This window comes from Lissotriton helveticus, chromosome 6, assembly GCF_964261635.1.
Source record: "Lissotriton helveticus chromosome 6, aLisHel1.1, whole genome shotgun sequence".
Lineage (NCBI taxonomy): Eukaryota > Metazoa > Chordata > Amphibia > Caudata > Salamandridae > Lissotriton > Lissotriton helveticus.
Genome location: NC_136067.1, coordinates 1082098780 through 1082119983, shown reverse-complemented (window position 1 = coordinate 1082119983; position 21204 = coordinate 1082098780). Strand labels below are relative to the sequence as shown.

Below are 21204 nucleotides of genomic sequence, written 5' to 3'. Positions count from 1 at the left end.
GTTTGACCAGTGTTGGCCAGGGCCTGTGTGGCTCCAACGGGCGCAGTGTTTGTTTTAGAGCCTGTGTGGCTCAGGTGGCGCAGATTCGTTCTAGGGGCTACTGAGAGCCCTGCCACAGCTTCTGGTACCAGCTGCGCAGCACTTAGTGCCAGCTGCTACGTTTAGGCCCTTGTGAGTGTTCCCAGGGGCCCAGCAAGTAGTGGGCCCCTGCGTCGTTTAGGCCCCTGACATTGAGACTCAGGGCGTTCTAGCCCCAACAAGGCCAGTTGGCCTAGGGACTGCCACAGGTGGTGGCTTATGTAGGTTGTGCGCAATTGTATGGTTCTTGCACCTCTGAATGTGATTTCTTGCATCATGTCTTATTCCTGCACCTCTGAATGTTTTTAGACATCATGTGACTATTGCGCTACTGTATTATTCTGGTACCTCTGAATGTAATTTTATTGCATCATGTGCTTTATTCTTAACACCGCTGAATGTGTAGGTTTATACATTATGTGTTTCTCTTTACTACTCCTCTGAATGTATATCTAGGCATCATGGGTACTGTGTTCTCTCTTAGACCCCTAAATGCTGTGTGATACTTAGGTGGTTTGCCTTTACTACTCCTCTGAATGTAGGTTTATTGCATCATGAGTAATGTATTCTTTCTTAGACCCCTAAATGCTGTGTGATACTTAGGTGGTTCTTCTTTCTTAGTACAGGTGGTCCTAGTAAGGTCCTGGTCCCCTGCGTGACAGTCTCCCAAGGAGTTTAGGGTTGCGTAGGTGGTACTTACCTGTTCCCAGTAGTTACTGGATGTGATCTATAACTGTTACTTTGTGTTACAGTGAAGTTTATATACTTTTATTCTAATTTCTGACAAGTATTTCTATATCTGCAAAGTGTTGATTCAGACAGTGGCCCATGTGGCCCTGTCTTGTAAATAATCCCTTGTGAATATTGCCGTGCCAGTTGGCCAAATGTACATGTGTGATTTCTATCTGATATGTTTTGACAATACAAAAGTTATTTTAATATAACCTTGTGTGGAGTCTCTTTTGTGGTGTGCCTAGTATGTTGTTGCTGTCGTGCGCTGACGCAAATGCTTTACACATCGCCTCCGAGTTTAGCCTAGACTGCCCGCGCCATGCTACCTAGAGGGCGAGCAGGGGTTATCTTGGCGTGTGACTTCCTTGCCCTGACTGGAATGGTGGTTTCTGCCTGGCTTTGGCATAAGCCTTAGCCTACCAGAAATAGCCGGTTTCCAACAGACACACTCTCTGCTGCTATCTCACCTAGCACAGAGCATATGGAAGTGGGCAATTCCACAAAACATTTACCTCCTGGCAGAACACCTCCCGGGAATAGACAATCAGATAGCAGATCTACTAATCCGACACAGTCAACAAATACACGAATGGGAGATTCACCCTCAAGTTCTTCAACCATTCTTCCAAAAGTGGGATATCCAGAGATAGATCTGTTTGCCACAAACGAAAACTCAAAATGCCCGTCCTTTGCTGCCAGGTTCCCACACCCGTTGTCACAAGGCAATGCGATATGGATGAACTGGTCAGGCAGATTTGCGTACGCTTTTCCACCAACCCCACTGATTCCATTAGTGGCACGCAAACTAAGGCAACAGTCACTCACAATGATCCTGGTTGCTCCCACATGGGCAAGACAGCCATGGTACACAGTGCTCCTATAACTCTCAGTAGTTCCTCACCAAACACTGCACCTTTCGGCACAATTGCTAACACAGAACCATGGAGAAATCAGGCACCCAGATCCCAATCAGATGAACCTAGCGATCTGGCTCCTGAGGTCTTAGAGTTCGGATATCTTAATTTGCCTCCAGACTGCAGGAACATTATCAAGGAAGCAAGGCGTCTCACTACCAGAGCATGCTATGCAGCTAAATGGAAAAGATTTGTAATTTATTTTAATAATAATCAAATCAATCCATTAGATGCCTCCATCCAAAACTTATTCTGTTACCTGCTACATCTTCAAAGATGTAACCTAGCATACTCATCCATAAGGCTACACCTTGCTGCTAAAGCTGCATATCTTCAAAACAGACAACATGTCTCCCTATTCAGAATACCACCTATCAAAGCTTTTATGAAAGGACTTAAAAGAATTATCCCTCCAAGGATCCACCTTCTCCAGTCTGGAACTTAAACGTAGTACGTACCAGACTCTTGGGACCCCCCTTCGAACCACTTCATTCATGTGAACTACAGTTCTCAACATGGAAGGTGGCATTTTTAATTGCCATTACCTCCCTCAGGCGAGTGAGTGAGCGAGCTACAGGCACTAGCCATTCAGGAACCTTTCATGCAAATACACCACAATAAGGTAGTGCTTCGTACAAACCCTAAATTTATGCCAAAAGTTATCTCCACTTTCCACATCAATCAGTCCATAGAATTGTCAGTTTTCTTTCAAAACCCGCAGTCCGTGGCTTAAAGAGCTCTACACACACTAGACGTTAAAAGAGCTCTGCTATATTACATTGACAGAACAAAATCATTCAGAAAGACAAAGCAACTATTTGTTGCTTTTTCACCACAACATAAGGCTAATCCCATTTCCAAGTCAGGAATAGCCAGATGGATAGTTAAATGCTTTCAAATATGCTATCAAAAGGCAAAGCACACTTTAGCAGTTCCCCCAAAAGCCCACTCAACGTGCAAAATGGGGGCATCCATGGCTTAGGAAATATTCCCTTAGAAGACATATGGAGGGCAGCTACATGGTCTACCATACACACTTTCACTAAACACTACTGTGTTGACGTGCAAGCTAAGCAACAAGCTACTGTAGGCCAGGCTGTCCTTAAAACTCTTTTTCAAACCACTGCAGCGGATACAGGCGACCACCGCTAGAGGAGAAACTGCTATACAGTCTATGCTAAGATATGAATTCAGCAGCCCACATGCCTCGAACGGAAAATGCTACTTACCAGTATGCATCTGTTCTTGGCATGTGTAGGGCTGCTGACATTCATATACCCACCCTCCTCCCCAGTGCCTGTCACAGCTGCAGGGTTATCTTTTTACATACATTTACATGGTCATCTCTTACTTTCCTATACTCCATCTTTGCCACAATGGCGAAAACTATCTGAAGATGGAGAAGATGCCCATGCGCACTGTAGTCCAGCGGAGGAGTCACCTATCTCGTGATACTTCGAAGACACTTCCAAGACAACAAGGTGCAAACATCCGGGCCCAACACTAGGCGGCGATCTATGCTAAGATATGAATGTCAGCAGCCCTACATGCCAAGAACAGATGCATACTGGTAAGTAGAAATTCCGTCCTCGCTGTGCCTCCACTCGAGTGTGAACGCAGTGTGCAGAAAATATTGGAGAGCAGTAGTTGATGTTACAAGTCGAAAGAATTCCTAGGCTGTTGTATGACATCAGCCTCCTTGATAATGGTCTATGGAGTTTGGCAAGATATATCATGTCAGCAAAGGCATTAGACGGGCCATCTATGCGGAACGTTTTTAGTAAGTTAAAGTCGAATGTGGTTGGTAAAAAGAAGCATGGTTGCGTCGCATTCCTATCATCTTAGTAATTATTCAGGGAGTGGTAATTGCCATTAAAAATTAATTGGAAATGTCCTCTGGAGATCTGAATTATGTATTGAGAGACTCTAACCCTATTTTGGTGGAGCGTGACTTGCCATTTCTGTCTTAATGGTGTTGTGTGTGTTGTTTTGATACTTTGCTGACAGAAAGAGGGGGCCCAGTGGCACTGTCGTCTTCTTAGTTGGTAGTTACTTTGTCTGATTGCAGAAAAGGTGTGTGATCAACATAGGATGTTGCCCGTATAAAGATGGTACATTTCCGAGAGCTCATTCAGCCCATCCACTGCCGTATTGAATTTGATAATTAAAGCTGCCTCTCTTTTGATCAGTTTTGCCTCAAGATCACCTCCTCTTGGATCTTGTTCGACTTTGGAAATAATGGTCCAACGTAAATCTTTCTCTGTATGAGTATGATTATGCCAGTGATTCACTAGAGGGGCAGTTTGGACATTTTTCCTTATCCTTGATTTGGATGGTGAAAAGGCATTTGACCGGGTTAGTTCGAAAATTACGACAGACACAATCACTTGGAGGGAAAAGCTCCTAGGATGTTGAACTGGATCTTGGCAAATTATGTATCATATGTTGTGTTAATAACAGGGAATTGAAAGAGAATGGAGAGAGTAATCTTGGAGTGAGGGCCAAGACATGGGTGTTAGCCGTTGTCCATCCTTTTTGCCATTTCAATTGAGCCATTAGCGGTCAGTGTTAGACATAGCCCTGAATATTCAAAGGATATCGTTTGAGGGGAGACTCATAAAATGTTTCTTTTTTTACAAGACATTCTCTTAACCACGGCCCCCTAGCGTTCTTTTCCTGCAACTGCAACATTTTGACGGTGCTGGGGATTTCCACATAAACATACACTAATCCGAAGTATTGAACATTTTCATGAATCCCATGTATCCAAAATCTCAGAATTCTAATTTCGGTTGATGGAGTGGTTAAGTAGCAGGAGACTAACCTTGTGAGCTCTGTAGATGGAATATTTGAATATTAACCATAGCCAGGAGAAAAAAATGTGCACACTGCCTATGTAATCACATTTCCCCAGAGTTTAAATAGCCCAAAATTGACCCGACGGTATCAGAGCGCTTTACATGAGCACCAGTTGCTTATAGACGGACACATTATTTTTTTTTTTGTGAAGCACAGGGAGATGAATTGATTTGCCCAGAATCACATGAGTGTTGAGCGTCCCTGCCGAGATTCGAACCCTGTTCCCCAGAGTCTAGGTCGGCCGCTCTAGCCGAAAAGCCACATCCTCATTAGTTCTTGGTTGTTAGACTCTGGGGCTTTCAGAGGGAACGAGTGGCTACCCCAAGCTCCTCAGCAGGAAAACTCCCAAAAATCCAATATTCAGCCCTTGAAACATTCTTCCAACCATCTAAATAATCAAAGTTTCAGTCTTTGAGGGTACTCCAGCAACTTCACATACACACATCTCTACGGTTGAAGTTGGACCTTTTTACTGTATCTAAAGATTCGATTTTGTGAGTAGACTTATTTTGGCTCACCCTAACTTTGTGGAATAGCGGTTGATTTGAGATTGCACGGATTAATCTGATATTGTGTATATACACTTGGTGCTTACACTGTGATTTTGTTTCCAAACTGGTTGTATTTCCATGGAAAATCCCTGATGAAGTCAGAATTGACGAAACACGTGTCAGCTAGAATGGATGAGTAATAAAGAAGATTCTATAATATCCTCAGAGTCTGCGGATGACTGGAAAAGAAAAGTGCTTAAGGGCTCACTGTTGATCAGTTGATGGGAGAGTAGCCATAAACGGCCCCATGTTGAAAAGGAAGATTATTTCTAGCCAATTGTTATAAAGATGAATCTTCCTCCTCGCCTACTCTCTTTTTTAAGCACTGCTGTCCCAGTTCCAAACCAGAACTACTGAATCTGCCATAACTCAGTTGTGAGGTTTTTTTGCTTGGGAATAATGTCTAAGGTTTCTCCTTAGTTACATATCGTCCCTAAAAATAGGAGGTTGGACGGCACAGAATCTTAGTGAATGTATTATGTCCAATGGAGGTTCTCTAAATAAAGGAACGGCCACAAGACAAATCCCTGAGAAATTTGCATGTCCTCATACTATAGCGTGGGGCTTAATTTTTCACATTTGAGGTACATTAAAGAGGATGAAGTCCGAAACCCATTGGGTGTATTGGAGGGGAAACTGAGGAGCACAGTTGAGCTTCGGCACAGGGAACTGATGTGTGGGGGCTTCCAGAGTTCTCCATGATAAATCCTTTATCAAGAATCTCGATCAAAATTGACACATAGATGGTAACTCACTTCTCATCCACTAAAATATTCATTTAGGATTAGAAGAGATGTGCTGGAGATGTAAAGAAGGGTATTCCTTGCTTCACTTATGGTGATTATGTAAAGTACTTTCACTCTCCTTGTCATGTAAAAGAGGTCATATGCTTCGAGACTGAGGAGGTATCCTAGAGAGAGGTGATACTTGGCCTCCTACCACTGGATACTGTGGGCATCCCCCTATGTATTTATGACTTACTTGAGAACATGTTTAGAGCAATCTATAGGTTGTGGGTTCCAACTGGAAAAAGACTGGCATACTAGATGGTGCCAAGTCAGCTCTTAGTTTGTGGAACATGATTTGGTTAGAGAAGTCCCATATGATGTTGTTAATTGAGGGCTGAAGGGCCTTTGTTTTCAAAGTTATTTTAACCCACTCTGTATCTTAATGTAATTTCAACTTGTTAACATTTGTTGCAATGTAAAGCACCCTTATACTGACCAGTCTAGATGTGCTCTATAAAAAAAAAAATAAAGGATTTGGCATCCACTGATAATTAATCGGACCAAGATTGAGATTTTATGGATGTACCCATCTAGACTGAAAGCATTACAACTCTTTCATTGTAAGGTTTAGCGACGGACAGGAGTCCCAGTAAGTTTGAAGGTGAATGGGCTACTTTTACCTGTACATAGAGGAACATCTGGGAGTGAGAAGTAGTTGAGATTGTGGGTTGACATGTGGGCGTTGGTTCGTGGACTGTCCTGATTAGGTCTGGTTTAGTTTATCTTTCACTAGTGTTCTTTCTTTTGATCCAGGGGAAATTTCTCTGTTTGAAATGGCTTGTGATTGTTGGATGTTTATAATAACTTAAGGGCCAAACTCCTTGTTGGCTGTACAAGGCTGTACGAAATTGAGTTATTAGTTGAGAAGGCGGTGAGTCTTTCACAAGTAAAAACTCCTCAATTACGTTTTACTGAGATCCAATTACCTTTTTGTAGCACTTGACTCAGAGTAGCAAAGCAGAGCAGTCCAAGGCCTACTGAGGGTGGTGGTGTGGACTAGTAAATTCAGCTTGCTGGTATGCTACAACAGCACCCAGTCAGTGCTTTTTCTTTCATAAAGGAAAAGTACCTTTTTCTTTCTTTCTTTCTTTCTTTCTTTCTTTCTTTCTTTCTTTCTTTCTTTCTTTCTTTCTTTCTTTCTTGCCCCTTATAACAATAATACCCCAAATATTCTAGATGCAACATCACAATATCAGAGGGTGTCATTATCAATAAGGCAGGCTTACTAGCATTGTCAGGGTGCCGGAACATAAGTAAAAGTAGCCACATGGGTGCACACCAACTGGAGGGATTTCCACTATGAGGGAACCCTTACAGGTCATGGACTTGTGATCTTCCCTACTACAACATATACTCAACCTTTACTCTTACGCTTATATTTGTGCGCTATCATACTCAGTGCTGTGCTTTTTATATCTTAAGTAAGTGGAATCCCATTTACATTGAAATATTGTTTTCAGGAGTGCCGTATAGCTATCATACGAGCCAGGAACAATTTAGCAAGTTACCAGGACTTCACAATTTTAATACGGCGTATTATCCGGATTATATTGCATAATGAGCTGGCAACATTATTAGCCCTGAAGAAGTCACGTGTGTTACGACACACGACGAAACATGTGTTGGCTGTAATTATTTGATTGTACCACTGCATCAAGCTGTGTCATGGAAATATTATCTGACTGAATTTCAGACACTGGATACCTGAATAAAGAATTGAAACTTGGACTAATATACAAAGACTTTCTCATTTGTATTGGATTAAATATTACTCTGAGTGCTCGGGGTAGACCCTTTGTTTCTGCTGTAGGAATTTATGTGGCTCAATTGGTAGCCAACCCCTCTCCCCTTGGTGCATCAACCTATACTAATTTTGTATTTTCACACTGCACTACACAATTGTTGAGCGCCTGGTCCCTTGGGTTCTTGCCTGGTTACCAATCAGTATCTTCCGGATATCTTTTCAGCCCTTAAGATCACCCCTGTGCAAAGCACTCTGATAGCCCTTGCTGTGTCCTTCTTTTTTGTATTCTAGATTATCCAACATTTGGTGAAAGTGATCCTTGCCATCAGAAGGCATAGTAATGATGTGACTTCATCCGTAAGGTTGACAATTTGAAATTTGTAGCCAAGAGCACCAGCTAAAAGTAATCTAGTCCTGTGACAGTCTAATCACTTTATCAGCCAGTCCAAAGAAGCGCTTGTGGTAATGGTAGAGAATTTGTTTACCCTAATTTGAGAAATGCATTTGCCTTCTTTTTACGCTCTACAGTGTCTAAATCTCTACCACAAAAGCGGTTTCTGATTCAGTCAGTAAAAGGGCCAGGAACCCACAGGTTGAAAATGGGAAAGAGCCTCTGGATTCTGCTGTAAAGTACACCCCATAAGAGTAACTTCATCTAAGGGATTTAATATTAATTTCACGTGACATGGTTAAGCGGTTTGTTAATTATAGGGAGTTGTTAATGCATTCCTTAATTCTGCTGTCAGCCCGTCCCGCCAAGAAGCTTGGAATTGAAGTCCTGGTCAACGAGGAGATACCATTTGCATAGTGTTACTTGTGAGGAATGCGTTTCTGGTCTGAAAGATACCACAGGCATTGAAACTATTTTGACGCACAGAATTTTGGTGTGCATTTATTGTGTTCCCAACACCTTAATTTTCGAGGAACACAGAAACTTAAAGTTTGAAATGTGTGCACTTGCACAGTTTAAAAATATATATTCAACATTTAAAAACGTGTGTGCTGTGATGCAGGAATTGACTGTTTGTTTCTGTTTAGATCTAGCTACTTTCCTGCAGAAAATCTGATAGAATATAAATGGCCTCCTGATGAAACTGGAGAATATTACATGCTTCAGGAGCAAGTCAGTGAATATTTGGGTGTGACCTCCTTTAAACGGAAATATCCAGGTATAGTATGAACACTTGTGCGTCATTACTGTTTTTATAAATTAGTTTACTATTTTTCATGTTTTTAATAGTTATTGCTGCTGTACAGGATACAGAAAGCTTGGCGAATTGTTCTCATTACTATTACGTTGCACTGCCTCCTTTCCAAACCTGCCCATCACAATGTCTGCATTTTTAATTCAGTGCAATGTAAAACAATAAATTTCATTTGAGCCCTAAACTAATCGTGACTGAGAACGACTCTTTTGTTTCATATCTTTTTATGAAGAGGTTTAAAGGTACCGTAAATGTAACAGCTAATAAAAGGCAAAAAATAACAGTACATTTGAGGAAATTTCGCCCCATAGCTGAACACTATACATAAACCACATTTCCTGTCCCTCTGCACTCACCAGACCCTTCGATTCTGGAGTTTACAAGACTTTTTGGGCCACGTCAGAATCACCAGAAAGGAGTTCCCTTTCAGCCCAGTCAGCTTTGATCCAGCCCGCAGGTCTGGAGAACCTCTTTGCTGCATTAACAGAGGACATTAAGAAAGGGTTCGCAGCATCTACAGCTAACCAAGTGGAGATTAGAAATTACTGTGAATCTTTGAAAAAAAAGTCGATCTTATTAATTCCAGAACTGTGACTTTAGAGAATGCAGTGGGGGATATGAAAGAAGATCTGGCCCAGGCTAAATCGTACATCGAACTTTTAAAATCGGATCATCGGGATCTCAGAGACAGAGTGGAGAAATTAGAGAGTAATGCCCGAAGGAATAATTTACGTTTATTGAATGTACCAGAAAGAAGTGAAGGATCCGACATTCGATCCTTCGTGGTCTTTCTACTTAAGACCTCTCTACAGCTCGAAGTATCTGAGGAAGAGCTTAGCCGCGACATCCAGAGGGTACATAGAGATCCTTTTCGGAGAAACCCTAATAGACCCAAACCTAGAAGAATTCATTCATTTTCTCACATTTGCTTTGAAGGATAAAATTCTGAATTTAGCACTGAAATCTAAATTGGTGCGGGCAAAAGATTTTGCGTTTCAGATTCGCTCAGATCTATCAAGTTGTACTTTGGAGAGGCAATGGGAATTGGGCAAGAGATTGGAGGGGTTTAAAAAGTTAGGCGCAGTAGCTCAACTTAAATTTCCGGCCTTTTTAAAAGTGATGTTTAATAATAAAATGTACAACATAAGGTCGGTACAGGAAGCAGATGAACTACTGAATAGCCTAAGTAAAAGGGATCAATAGGCGGCTTACCTTATAGTGTAGTTGTCGAGATGGTACCCCTCTTTACATAAAAAGAAGTCAATAGATATGAGAGTCTAATTGAGGAGATGTTCATTCTGGTGGTTTAGTGTATAGTTAGGGCTCCTCGCTTCTTCCCCATCTTTTCAAAATGTTTTAACCTTTCTCAGGGGGTTTTGTTTTTGGGGTATTTTATTCATTAAGGCAGGGCGGCGCAGATGTCTCCGGGACGCAATTGTCTGGACTTCACCTGTCCATATAATTGGGGTATGGGTTTCCAGTGAGAGGGGGAGGGATGGGATGTGGCACGGGGTAGGGGTTGGGGTTCGGTGTAGCAGAGAAATAAAAATAAAAAAATCCTCATTTGCTGTTCTTTAGTTTGGGATACACTCACGCCAGGGCTTGGTTGAGAGTTTTTGGAGCTAGGCTGGGCTTTTTGACAGTAATAATATGAGGCCTATACAGATATTATCTTGGAATATTAATGGCCTGCGAACTAGACCAAGAAGAGATGGGATAGTTCAGTATCTTCAAGACTCCCCTGCCCAGGTTTTGATTCTCCAAGATTCACATCTCCTAAAAGAAGAGGTATGCTCCCTTCTTAAAAATAAAAGATGGGTGGGCTCATATGTGTGCACAAATCAGACTGCTAAGGTCAGAGGAGTTCTAATAATTTTCAAGAAATCAGCTCAAGCTTATGTTTTGCAGCAATTGGTTGACCCAGGTGGCAGATGGGTCATTGTTAAAGTCAAAATGATGGAGACCCTGTGTACGCTGGTTGGCTACAATGGGCCCAACCAAGATGAACCTTCAACTCTTAAGACCATTTTTTTCCCATCTATTAGATTTTCCCGAACCAATTATTATGGCAGGGGACTTTAATATAGTCCTAAATCCCGTTTTGGATAAAACTCCAAATAGTAGAGCTGTAGTGCCTTTTAAATCTCGTCTTTATCTGTTGGAGGCGATGCAGCAATTTGCCCTTTTAGATATTTGGAGGGAAAGATCAGGCTCACAACAGTGTCTTTTAAAAATCACAAATATCGGCACCAATCAAGAATTGATTATGTCCTGATAAGTCACTCACTTAGAGATAGTGTCAAAGACATTACTTATCTGGCTAACCATTTGTCTGACTATTCAGGAGTCTTTTTATGTCTGCAGACTCCATCAGCAGGGCTTAATCGTATATGGTAATTTGACAGTTCATTACTATTAATGGAGGATGAGAAAGCTTTCCTGATACAAGAAACTGAATGGTTTTTTGAAGCTAATTTAGAGTCAACATCAATATTAAATGTCTGGGACTCTTTTAAGGCTTTTTGCGGGGTCAGATTACAAGCAGGGCAAGTTTTAGGAATAAAAAATACAAAGAGGAAGTATCTTCCATCGAAGCGAAGTTGAAACATTTAGAAACGTATATTTCTCCGTTAGCTTCGCCTGCAGCCCAACAGACGTGGTAGGATAAACGAGATAACTTAAAAGGGCAATTAGAGAGCATATTACAATCTAGGCTCATACGTAGATGGGAGGCGAGTAAAATCGCCCAATTTGAATACGGAGAAGGCGCGGGCAAACTTCTTGCTTTGAAGGCCAAGTCTGATCGAGTAAAGAATCAGATTAAGGGGACCATTAGCGGAGAAGAGATCTTCCGCTCAGATGGGGAAATCAGTCTGGCCTTTCAGAGATATTTTGAGGAGATATATTGCGAGGATAAATGCCTAGATGTCTCCAGTGTTCAAAATTGGTTAAAGGATATCTCCCTTCCCTCATTGGGGCAGGACCAACAGCAATATTTGGATCAAGCCTTTACTCAAAGTGAGGTGAGAGATGCGATCCAACGCTCCAAGTCTGGGAAAGCAGCGGGCCCTGATGGCCTGCCTGCAGAAATATATAAGATGTTAGGAGAAAAGGTCATCCCTGTCCTAACGCAGCTGTTTAATCATGTCTTGGAGGGGGATCGGGGGTCCCAGCTTCCTGGAACGATGCTTTAATAATTTTGATACTAAAACCTGGGAAGCCTTCATCAAATTGTGGCTCATATAGACCCATCTCCCTGCTAAATGTAGATTATAAAATGTTTACCTCCATTTTGGCAGGGAGATTGGGTCTTATTGTGGGAGAAATCCTTCATCCAGATCAGAAAGGTTTTGTAAGGAATAGGCAACTTTCTGATCTTACATATAACCTTATTGGGGCGATAGATCTTGCTTCCACCTACTCCCTTCCACTGGCGGCTATAACTTTAGGTGCAACCAAGGCCTTCAACAGAGTGAATTGGATTCACCTGTCGGAGGCCTTGCAAAAATTCAATCTAGGGGGCAGATTTTGTCATATGGTACAGCTGATCTATCAGAATCCCACAGCTAGACTGCTGGTTAACGGAAATATCACTGTATCCTTCAAGATCACAAGAGGAACCAGACAGGGCTGCCCACTCTCCCCCCTTCTATTTGATCTTTATATTGAGCCATTTGCTGAACGTCTGAGGGCGGATTCCAGCATAGTGCCATTTAAGTATGGGGAGTGGGAGAGGAAGGCAGCCCTGTGTGCGGATGACATCCTGGTTCTGTCTGCAGATATACAATTGGCTTTTCCAGCGGTTATTAGTTTGGCTAAGGAGTTTGGCTCTGTTGCTGGGTATGATATTAATGTTACAAAAACAGAAATTATGACCTGGAATTTGCCGGAGACACTGCAGGTTTACCAGCCTAGCTCTAAAATGAGATATCTGGGAGTCCAGGTGGTGCAGGACATCACAAAGATAGCCGCGATCAATCTAACTATGGTGGCAAGGGAGTGTAGAAAGGCTTATGAAATCCTGGTCCTGTCTTCCTCTTTCAATTCTGGGAAGAACCAATTTAGTTAAAATGACGATACTTATTTTTAATTGTATCCCTCTTTATTTTAGAAAATCCACGATTGCGAAGCTGCAGAGTGATATTAACTCCTTCATCTGGGCATCTAAGACTGCCAGGATTGCCTGGAAGAAACTAAGGAGGAGAAGAGAAAAGGGCGGTCTGGCCTTACCAGACCTTCAGCTATATGCCTGGGCGTTCCAACTTACACACTCACGCATGCTATTGAGAATGCCCGTAGATACTGGGGCCGGAGAGATGTTTTTGGCCATGCTAAGAGGTGCTAATATGTCAGAGAATGGGTTTTTGTTTAAATTTGGAGGCCCGAAGTAAAAAAAAAAAAATCAGGCTGAAGGTACTCCAGGGGGTAGCTAAAACTTGGGCCCACATCAGGGGGGCATTGGGGCTTAATTATATTTCTAGCTTAGCTCCCCTATGGGATTCTCCTGGGACCCCAGTGTGCCCAAGGGACAGTTTGACAATCCCTCTGAGGAATGCCAGGTTATTGGTTTGGGGTGACCTCCTTGAGGGTGGTATCCTTCCCCTTTGGGAGCATCTTCAGGATATGGTTGGGGGAGGTCTCTCTCGCTTTAAGTATTATCAACTTGTAAGTTGGGTTCAATCTTACCCGCGGAGGCATGCCTTGGGATGCGGAAATATTTTAGAACATCAGCTTGTTACCAAACTCCCAGGGAAAAAAGAAGTCTCATTATGGTATCAAACCCTGCTGGAGGAAGTTGACAGTGAATTTAAGCTCGCGGAAGAACTGTGGGCAGGGTCCTTGCCCACTCAGGATTGCAATCGAGTGAAATGCTTGAAGCAATATCTGGAGTATTGTCAATTTGCTAATGTCTCAGCTGTAATGCAAGTACTTTCAAAAGCCATCTCTAAAGTATTTTGCTTATTTCTGGTGACCGTTATCTGTATTATTGTTTAGTAGTGGGTGTTATCTGGGGCGCATTCTCGAGTGTTATGTAGTTTTCGATGCAGTGTTGTTTGCAGCCCTCATTTGGCGTGTGGTACTAAGTTACGAAAATTTCATGTTGAATACAGCCCAGTTATGGAGGCCACATCTCTTAAATTGTTTCAAGTGCTGAGGTTTGACCTGAAGTGTTGCTTCTTTGTCTGGACGCCTCATTGTAATTACTCTTATCTACTTGTGGAAGCTCCCTCTTTTGTATTTAGTATAGATAGCCCGTTAACTCTCATCATCCAATGTCTTAAAGGGAAAATGCTTAATATCCAGAGCTGAGCCAAATAGAATGTCACATTTGTGAAAAGTCTCAGAATTAGGCGTGTGGAGCTGCTAATTCTTTTCCCCTGTAAATGAGGTTCTGTTTTCCACCTGGCCCCATGGATCATTGGTGCTTTCTTTTCAGAGAAGTTTCTAGTCTGCCTGTGTCCTGGCCCCAGAGGCGATACTGGTGTAGGAAGTTTGTATTTTCACTTTGCTAGTGGCTCCACTGCCTGCGTAAAAGTAGTCAATGTCTCATGAGACAGGGCCAGTTCCAAAAAGGCCATTGAACTCTTGATCACCTGGGGGTAGTTTCTGGCACACCAGATTGTGAAGTGACGAAAATCGGCAAAATAGCTCTTAAAATAGCATTCATTTACTTAGACAAATAACCAGATGTCAGACTTGCCAGCGGGATTTTTCTGTTACGTAGAAATCTACTGTGAAGATGAGTTATCCTTATGTGCTGATTGTAAGAGGATGAGAACAAGTGATGCTGTTTTTGGTGGGTCTTGATGCTAGGACCCAGGCGGACTCAAACCTTCTCTGAAAAGAAAGCAGCAATGATCCATGGTGCCAGGCAAAAAACCGTATCTCATTTACAGAATAGTTCCCCGAACTGGATCACATTCACCTCCTGAATGGGTATCTGGGCTAGTAATCCCTGAAAGATGCACCATTAATTTTGCCTTCTCTTCATAGTTGTACAGTGCATGAGATGGCAAAGCTTGCATGAAACAGAATCATGCCATGTCCCATGGAGGTGTTTACATTTTTCTGCAGCAAGAACTGCAATTCCCCAAAAAAACCATTTTTTTTATTATAAAGAAATAAATGCATTAAAAAAACTTTAGAAACCATTGAAGAAAAGGCCAAAAATGGGTCGCTGTTTCAGATCTCATTTTGAGGAGGGTACGGAAAAAAGAAACTGAAGTTATCAGTACGTGAATCTCCAATTATACTGATGTCACATCTGTTGCCCATGTGGTGCTGCATGTGATAAAGTCTTATGGATCAGTCCGGGTTGGCCGTGGACTTTATAAAAGAGAGATTAATTTAGTATTAACAAATACACCTGGATTCTGTGCCCTGTTCAGGATGTCACTTTTGGTTTATTTTTATATCTGGAGAAAGACTTCAGGCTTATTTTGCCCAGTTTTGAAGGCAATTGCTTTCATGTTGTGTAGAGATTAAAGCTAAAGTACTGTTGGAAAGTATATGTGAGAGAGTAGTTATGTGGATTTGCTTGTGGTCGAGTTGATGTTTGTTTGAGTTTGAATCACTGTTTAAGTCTTCGGATAGATTGATGAGTGAATTAGTGGACTTTTAAGTAGGTGTACTTGAGCTTGTGTGCCAAACGATTGTGCTTGACATTCCTCACATACATTTTGTGTGTTTTTGCCCAAAGTAAATAAGTAAATTTCTTGGGTTAGATAGAAGTGCACATTTCGCTCTCAATCACTATGGAGAGTGAGCTTGAATGCTGTCTAGAGGGAGTCAGATGTATTTTCTTTGTGTATACACACTATAGAGTAGGACTGGTAATGCGTTGCTTGGTGCATGAGAGATCCAAACACTAATTTCAGGTTTTCACTTTCTTGCGATAGTGTGTGGTAATTAAGGTGTTATAATCAGCAGACCATGTGCGCCTTCTAATTTTGGGAAACGGATAAGCAGCTTGGAGTGAAAGGCATAGGTTGACTTCTTGATGTAGACTCCAGGAACTTATATTACAGTGAAGTATCGGATTGTCTACATTTAAATGTGTCAAGTATATTGAGTATTGTTAATGTGTCCTGTGACCTACTTGATAAAATAAAGCTACCCTACACGTTAGATATCTGTGTTCTTCGAATTCTTGTTTGAGATGCAGTGACACACTGTGCTTTTTTATGTACTTTGTCTTTTGTCTGTTTTTTACAAAGATTTAGAGCGACGAGATCTCTCCCACAAGGAGAAGCTCTACCTGAGAGAAATGAACGTCATCACAGAAACGCAGTGTACTTTAGGTAAACAAGTTTTAATTGTCAATCCTTCTATTCCTGCCATGTTTCTAAAATGCTTCTTTTAAAAACATTAATACATAAAAGTATGTAAAAAGCATCAAATGCATAATTTGAACAAATTGTGCACCAATGTAATGCAGGCAGTTTTACGCGAAACACGCACGTTTCCTAATATAGGATGATCAGTTTCCTTTTATGGGTAACTTCTGTTTTTTTTTCTTAACTCCTGACTTACCTCAGATAATACTAGGTTTAAAAGCTACTCCCAAAGTTTCTGAAGAGGTCTCTTCCATCTCATTGTAAAATGTCTTGTCCTGTAGCCATTATTCACAAGTAGGAGATTAGTCTTTCCTAAAATAGATCATTTTTTTGGCAGCCAGTGTAGAATTTCATACAGATTTCCTCGCAAAGTGCTTTGTCAATTAATGCGGATTGTAAACCTAGTCCTGGTTAGAAATGGTCGGACAAAATAGTGTAGCTCTTGGGTTAACCAAAAATACAGGAATTGCCTCCAGTGGTCTCCCCTGCTTGTTGAGCTCAACTCAGTTATGTTCATAAAAAGAATAATTGCAGGATATACATAACTTCATGAAGCTATGTAGTGAACCTTCGTTCCCACAGCATGCCCTTCTCAAATCGGTCTGCCTGGGATCACTTAATGGCCAATAGACCCTTGGTCATGCGTGTGCGTAAACCTTCGGAAAGGCCATTGGCATTTTTATTCAACGTTCCTGCCTTGTACTTCACAGTGAAGTCCAGCCCTTGGAGGAAGGCTTACCTTTCATCGCCATCAGCCACTTAAGGATTTATTGTCCGTGTACTCTAACTTGAGTTTCACGCATATCGTGCCTGAAGTACCTTGTAGACAATGATTGCAAATCATTCTTTTTCAACTGCAACAATTTCTGCTTCTTAGGGAGAGGTCTTTAGTAACAACCAAAGACCATAAAATGCTGCTTCCCTTTTTCATTGGGTTAAGTTATATTTTATTCCATTATCTGAAGCATCCATTTGTAAATTGAAGGACTGATCGTGGGTGCTAAGTGCGGGTGCCTTGCTAAGTGCCTGCTTCCAGTTCACATGTAGGTCAAGGATGGTCCCATAGTTGGTCACATTGTTCTGCAATGCTTCTTGAGGCCCCAGAGCACTCATCTGTACCTGGGCTGCAGAGGCCTCCAAGCCCAGGACTACCAGGACTTTTGCGTCTAGATTTAGACTCGTTCAATTCTTTATCCTGTGCTCAAGGTTGGCTACAGGGGGCTAGCTAGTGTAGCATTTGGTGGCTTGAGCATACGTTTTTTCATTCAATAAAATGGCTAATACATTTCTGAAGTTTTCTGACGCTCCTCATAAGTATTGTCAATTCAGTTTGACAGTAGCCACTGGTTAGGTAAAAAGTACTTATCTACTTTGTTGTACACAACTTATCCACAAGCTTGTCAGCTTGACGGATGCGAGGGACATCTATCCTGGTTCCTGTACTGACATCCAGTAGTCAGTGCATAAGTGCTGGCCCGTCAACACTTGATTGTTTACCAGAACTCAACGGGTTGGTCAGAGACCTCCAGATTCAGCACCTTGGATAGCTCTGCCACGATGCATTCTTGCGATACCAAAGGGGATGATGAATGGAGTGCATGAGCAAATCAAACACTCATCCCCAGTTAACTGATCTGGGTTTAATCCATCATCATTCTTAAGCTCACTGCACCACCCCAGTTCAGACATGGCCATATGCTAATCAGTCTGACCGTGTGCCTCATGGGAACAGTCCAGCCCGAACTGCCAAGCCATATCTTCCCTGGACCGGAAACAAGCATCCTGGGACCAGTTCCTGGCTCATCAGCCAGGCTAGCTTGAATCCAGTGGCAAATTGAGCAAGGGACCCACGTCTGGGCATACCCTGCCAACTTAGGGCGAACAAAGCGATACCAAAGGGGATGATGGACAGAGCGCTTGAGCAAATCAAAGACTCACCCCAGGCAACTGATCTGGGTTTAATCCATCATCATTCTTTAGCTCACTCCACCACCCCAGTTCAGACATGGCCACATGCAAATTAGTCTGACCCTGTTCCTCCTGGGAACAGTCCAACCCGTACTGCCAAGCCATGTCTTCCCTGGACCAGAAACAAGCATCCTGGGACCGGTTTCTGGCTAATCAGCCGTGATCAGCCAGGCTAGCTTGAATCCAGTGGGAAAGTGAGCAAGGGACCCACGTCTAGGCATACCCTGCCAACTTAGGTCAAACAAAGCGATACATTCTTGAACATGAGCTGACACACTGTATGGATTGCTCTTGGAGTTTCCCTCTGTCATGCCACAGACTATTTATTCCAGGGGGTCAGTATGAAGAAGTGGGCAAATTGAGCCATCACTGCCTTAAACCCTTCCAAAAATGTCACTTGTTAGCCATGGGTACGATCGAGTGCTGCTGCAGCATCTAAAGAGGAGAATTGGGTGTGGAGAGCCAAACGTGAACAGGGACTATCCCTCATCTGAAACCATCACTGTGAGAAGGTCCGACCTAGAGACTGCAACAACCTTTGACTGAGTGCTGGCACGCGGCTGCCTTGGGAGACGGCTGCCACAGCAAATCTCTTGCCAACATGAAGATGCTCCTTCCTACCTTATGTTTGTGTTATCCAGAAAAGCCACCGCTGGGACCCTGCAGCAAGTAGACCACCCTCGCGGCCATCGCACGCCAACACAACCTCAACATAATCTCCTACGCTGACGACACCCAGCTGATCCTCTCCCTGACCAACGACCCCGCCGCCGCCAGAGCCAACCTGCACGAAGGGATGAGAGATGTAGCCGAGTGGATGACGACCAGCCGCCTGAAACTGTACTCAGACAAGACGGAGGTCCTCATCCTGGGCTCCTCGCCCTCCGCCTGGGACGACTCCTGGTGGCCCCCCGCCCTGGGCACCGCACCCAAACCGACGGACCACGCACGCAACCTGGGCTTCATCCTGGACTCCTCCCTCTCCATGACCAGACAAGTCAACGCCGTCTCCTCGTCATGCTTCAACATCCTACGCATGCTACGGAAGATCTTCTGGTGGATCCCCACCGAGACCAGGAAGACTGTCACCCAGGCCCTCGTCACCAGCCGACTGGACTACGGCAACGCCCTCTACGCCGGAACCACCGCCAAGCTCCAGAAGAGACTCCAGCGGATCCAGAACGCCTCAGCCAGACTCATCCTCGACATCCCACGAAACAGCCACATCTCCGGACATCTGAGAGACCTGCACTGGCTCCCCGTCAACAAAAGAATCACCTTCCGTCTCCTCACCCACGCACACAAAGCCCTACACGACCAAGGCCCGAGCTACCTCAACAACCGAATCAACTTCTACGCTCCCAAGCGCCACCTCAGATCATCCAGCCACGCCCTCGCCGCCGTCCCACGCATCCGAAGAGCGACAACAGGAGGAAGGTCCTTCTCCTACCTGGCCGCCAAGACCTGGAACTCCCTCCCGACCGACCTGCGCCTGACCCAAGACCACCTCTCCTTCAGGAAGAAGCTCAAGACCTGGCTGTTCGAGCAGTAACGGCACCCCCCCCCCTCCTAGCGCCTTGAGACCCTACGGGTGAGTAGTGCGCTCTATAAATGTATTGATTGATTGATTGATTGATTGATTGATTGACCCTATGCAAGGGGAGTGTATATCCATATGCACCCGCCCAAACAGGATTGCTGACAACATCATTCAGGTAAAGCACATGACTTAAACTGCTCTTAGGGCCGACAGACGCAAAGGCATGTGAAGGTGCACCAGGTCTACTGAGACTGTTGAATTAAAACTAAGAATAAATAAACTATTGAACTGGGCTGTATATTGAAAACAGTAAGAACATTTGAGAGAACTGTATCTGAGCCCAATTCTGCCTAACTCTTGGATGGTTGGGAACAGTGTAAGTAGGAACCTTGTTCCTAATTGGGAGAAGGGCGTATCTGGAAGGAAAAAGAGGAACATGCCTCATTAATAGAAAGCGGTTACGTCAAACCGGGGCAACCCTATTACCCAAACCTGGGGCCAATATATATTAAACAACTATAGTGGTCTAAAAAAAAGTTACGAAAAAGCAACAGTAAACTATTAAAGTTTTACATAAATGAAACACAGTTGAATTAAAAGACCGTGTACATGAAAAAACAACAAAAAAAATCATAAAGGTACCCAACATAATTGATCAAAACACAATTATGAATACAAAAACATCTTTTTACTAAACAAACCAGTTATACAACAGTACAAATGTACATTACACAAAAGGATGCTCGCAAGGTTACACAATAAACATCACTAAAGACACAATTTACGATGTAAACAGAGAAACAATGGCAGAGGAAATAAATAAAACAAACAGATCCAACAGATAATTGGAACAGAAGTTGCAATAAATACTTCCTCTTTAATATGTGCCAAGGACAAGCGTTGATGGCGTTTCGACCTATGTAATTTATAACGTCCTCAACAGAACAAGCAAAACATTTTCAGCAACAAATCGATGTAGTTTGTATGGTCTGAATCAGACATACTCGGATGTAATCAAACCAAGGACCCTGCATGAATTATCCTACAAGACCGAGAATTTGGCCAAGAAACTTGAAGAGCACATGTACAATTCACAGTTCTCTCATAGGTACCGATGCAACTTTAAAACCGGGCCACTCGAGATTTAAAATACATGAAGCATGAACACTGCATGATGAATCAAGCAAGCTTTCACGTCACTCTGTCAATGCGTCATATGCTTCTTCCCCCAACCAGTAGTGCACCAGGAGGCTCATTTGTCGAGTGGTGGAGGAGCGGGCGTAGCCTCTGACTACCTCTCAGCAATCCAGCTGTGTGGATCTTACTAGAGGTAACAGGAGGAGTTGTAACTAAACCTTTCGGGCTTGGAGTGCCACATAAATTATGTAAAAATGGAAGCGGGGAAACCCTGGGTACTTTCCAAGTTTAGGTGGAGAGCAGCTCCTTTATATGGAGCACCCTACAACACGTTCGACACTCTGAATATGC

At 43.0% G+C, this 21204-nt stretch overlaps 1 protein-coding gene across 2 annotated transcripts in view; it reads left to right on the top strand.

The window, feature by feature from the left end:
* Positions 1-21204, top strand: part of PHF10 (PHD finger protein 10) — an 821853-nt gene that overhangs the window by 180779 nt on the left and 619870 nt on the right. For both annotated transcript variants that reach the window (XM_078648727.1, XM_078648728.1), the window contains 2 exons: positions 8705-8835; positions 16089-16172. In XM_078648727.1, coding sequence (XP_078504853.1) covers positions 8705-8835; positions 16089-16172 — 215 coding nt within the window. The remainder of the gene's footprint in view (positions 1-8704; positions 8836-16088; positions 16173-21204) is intronic.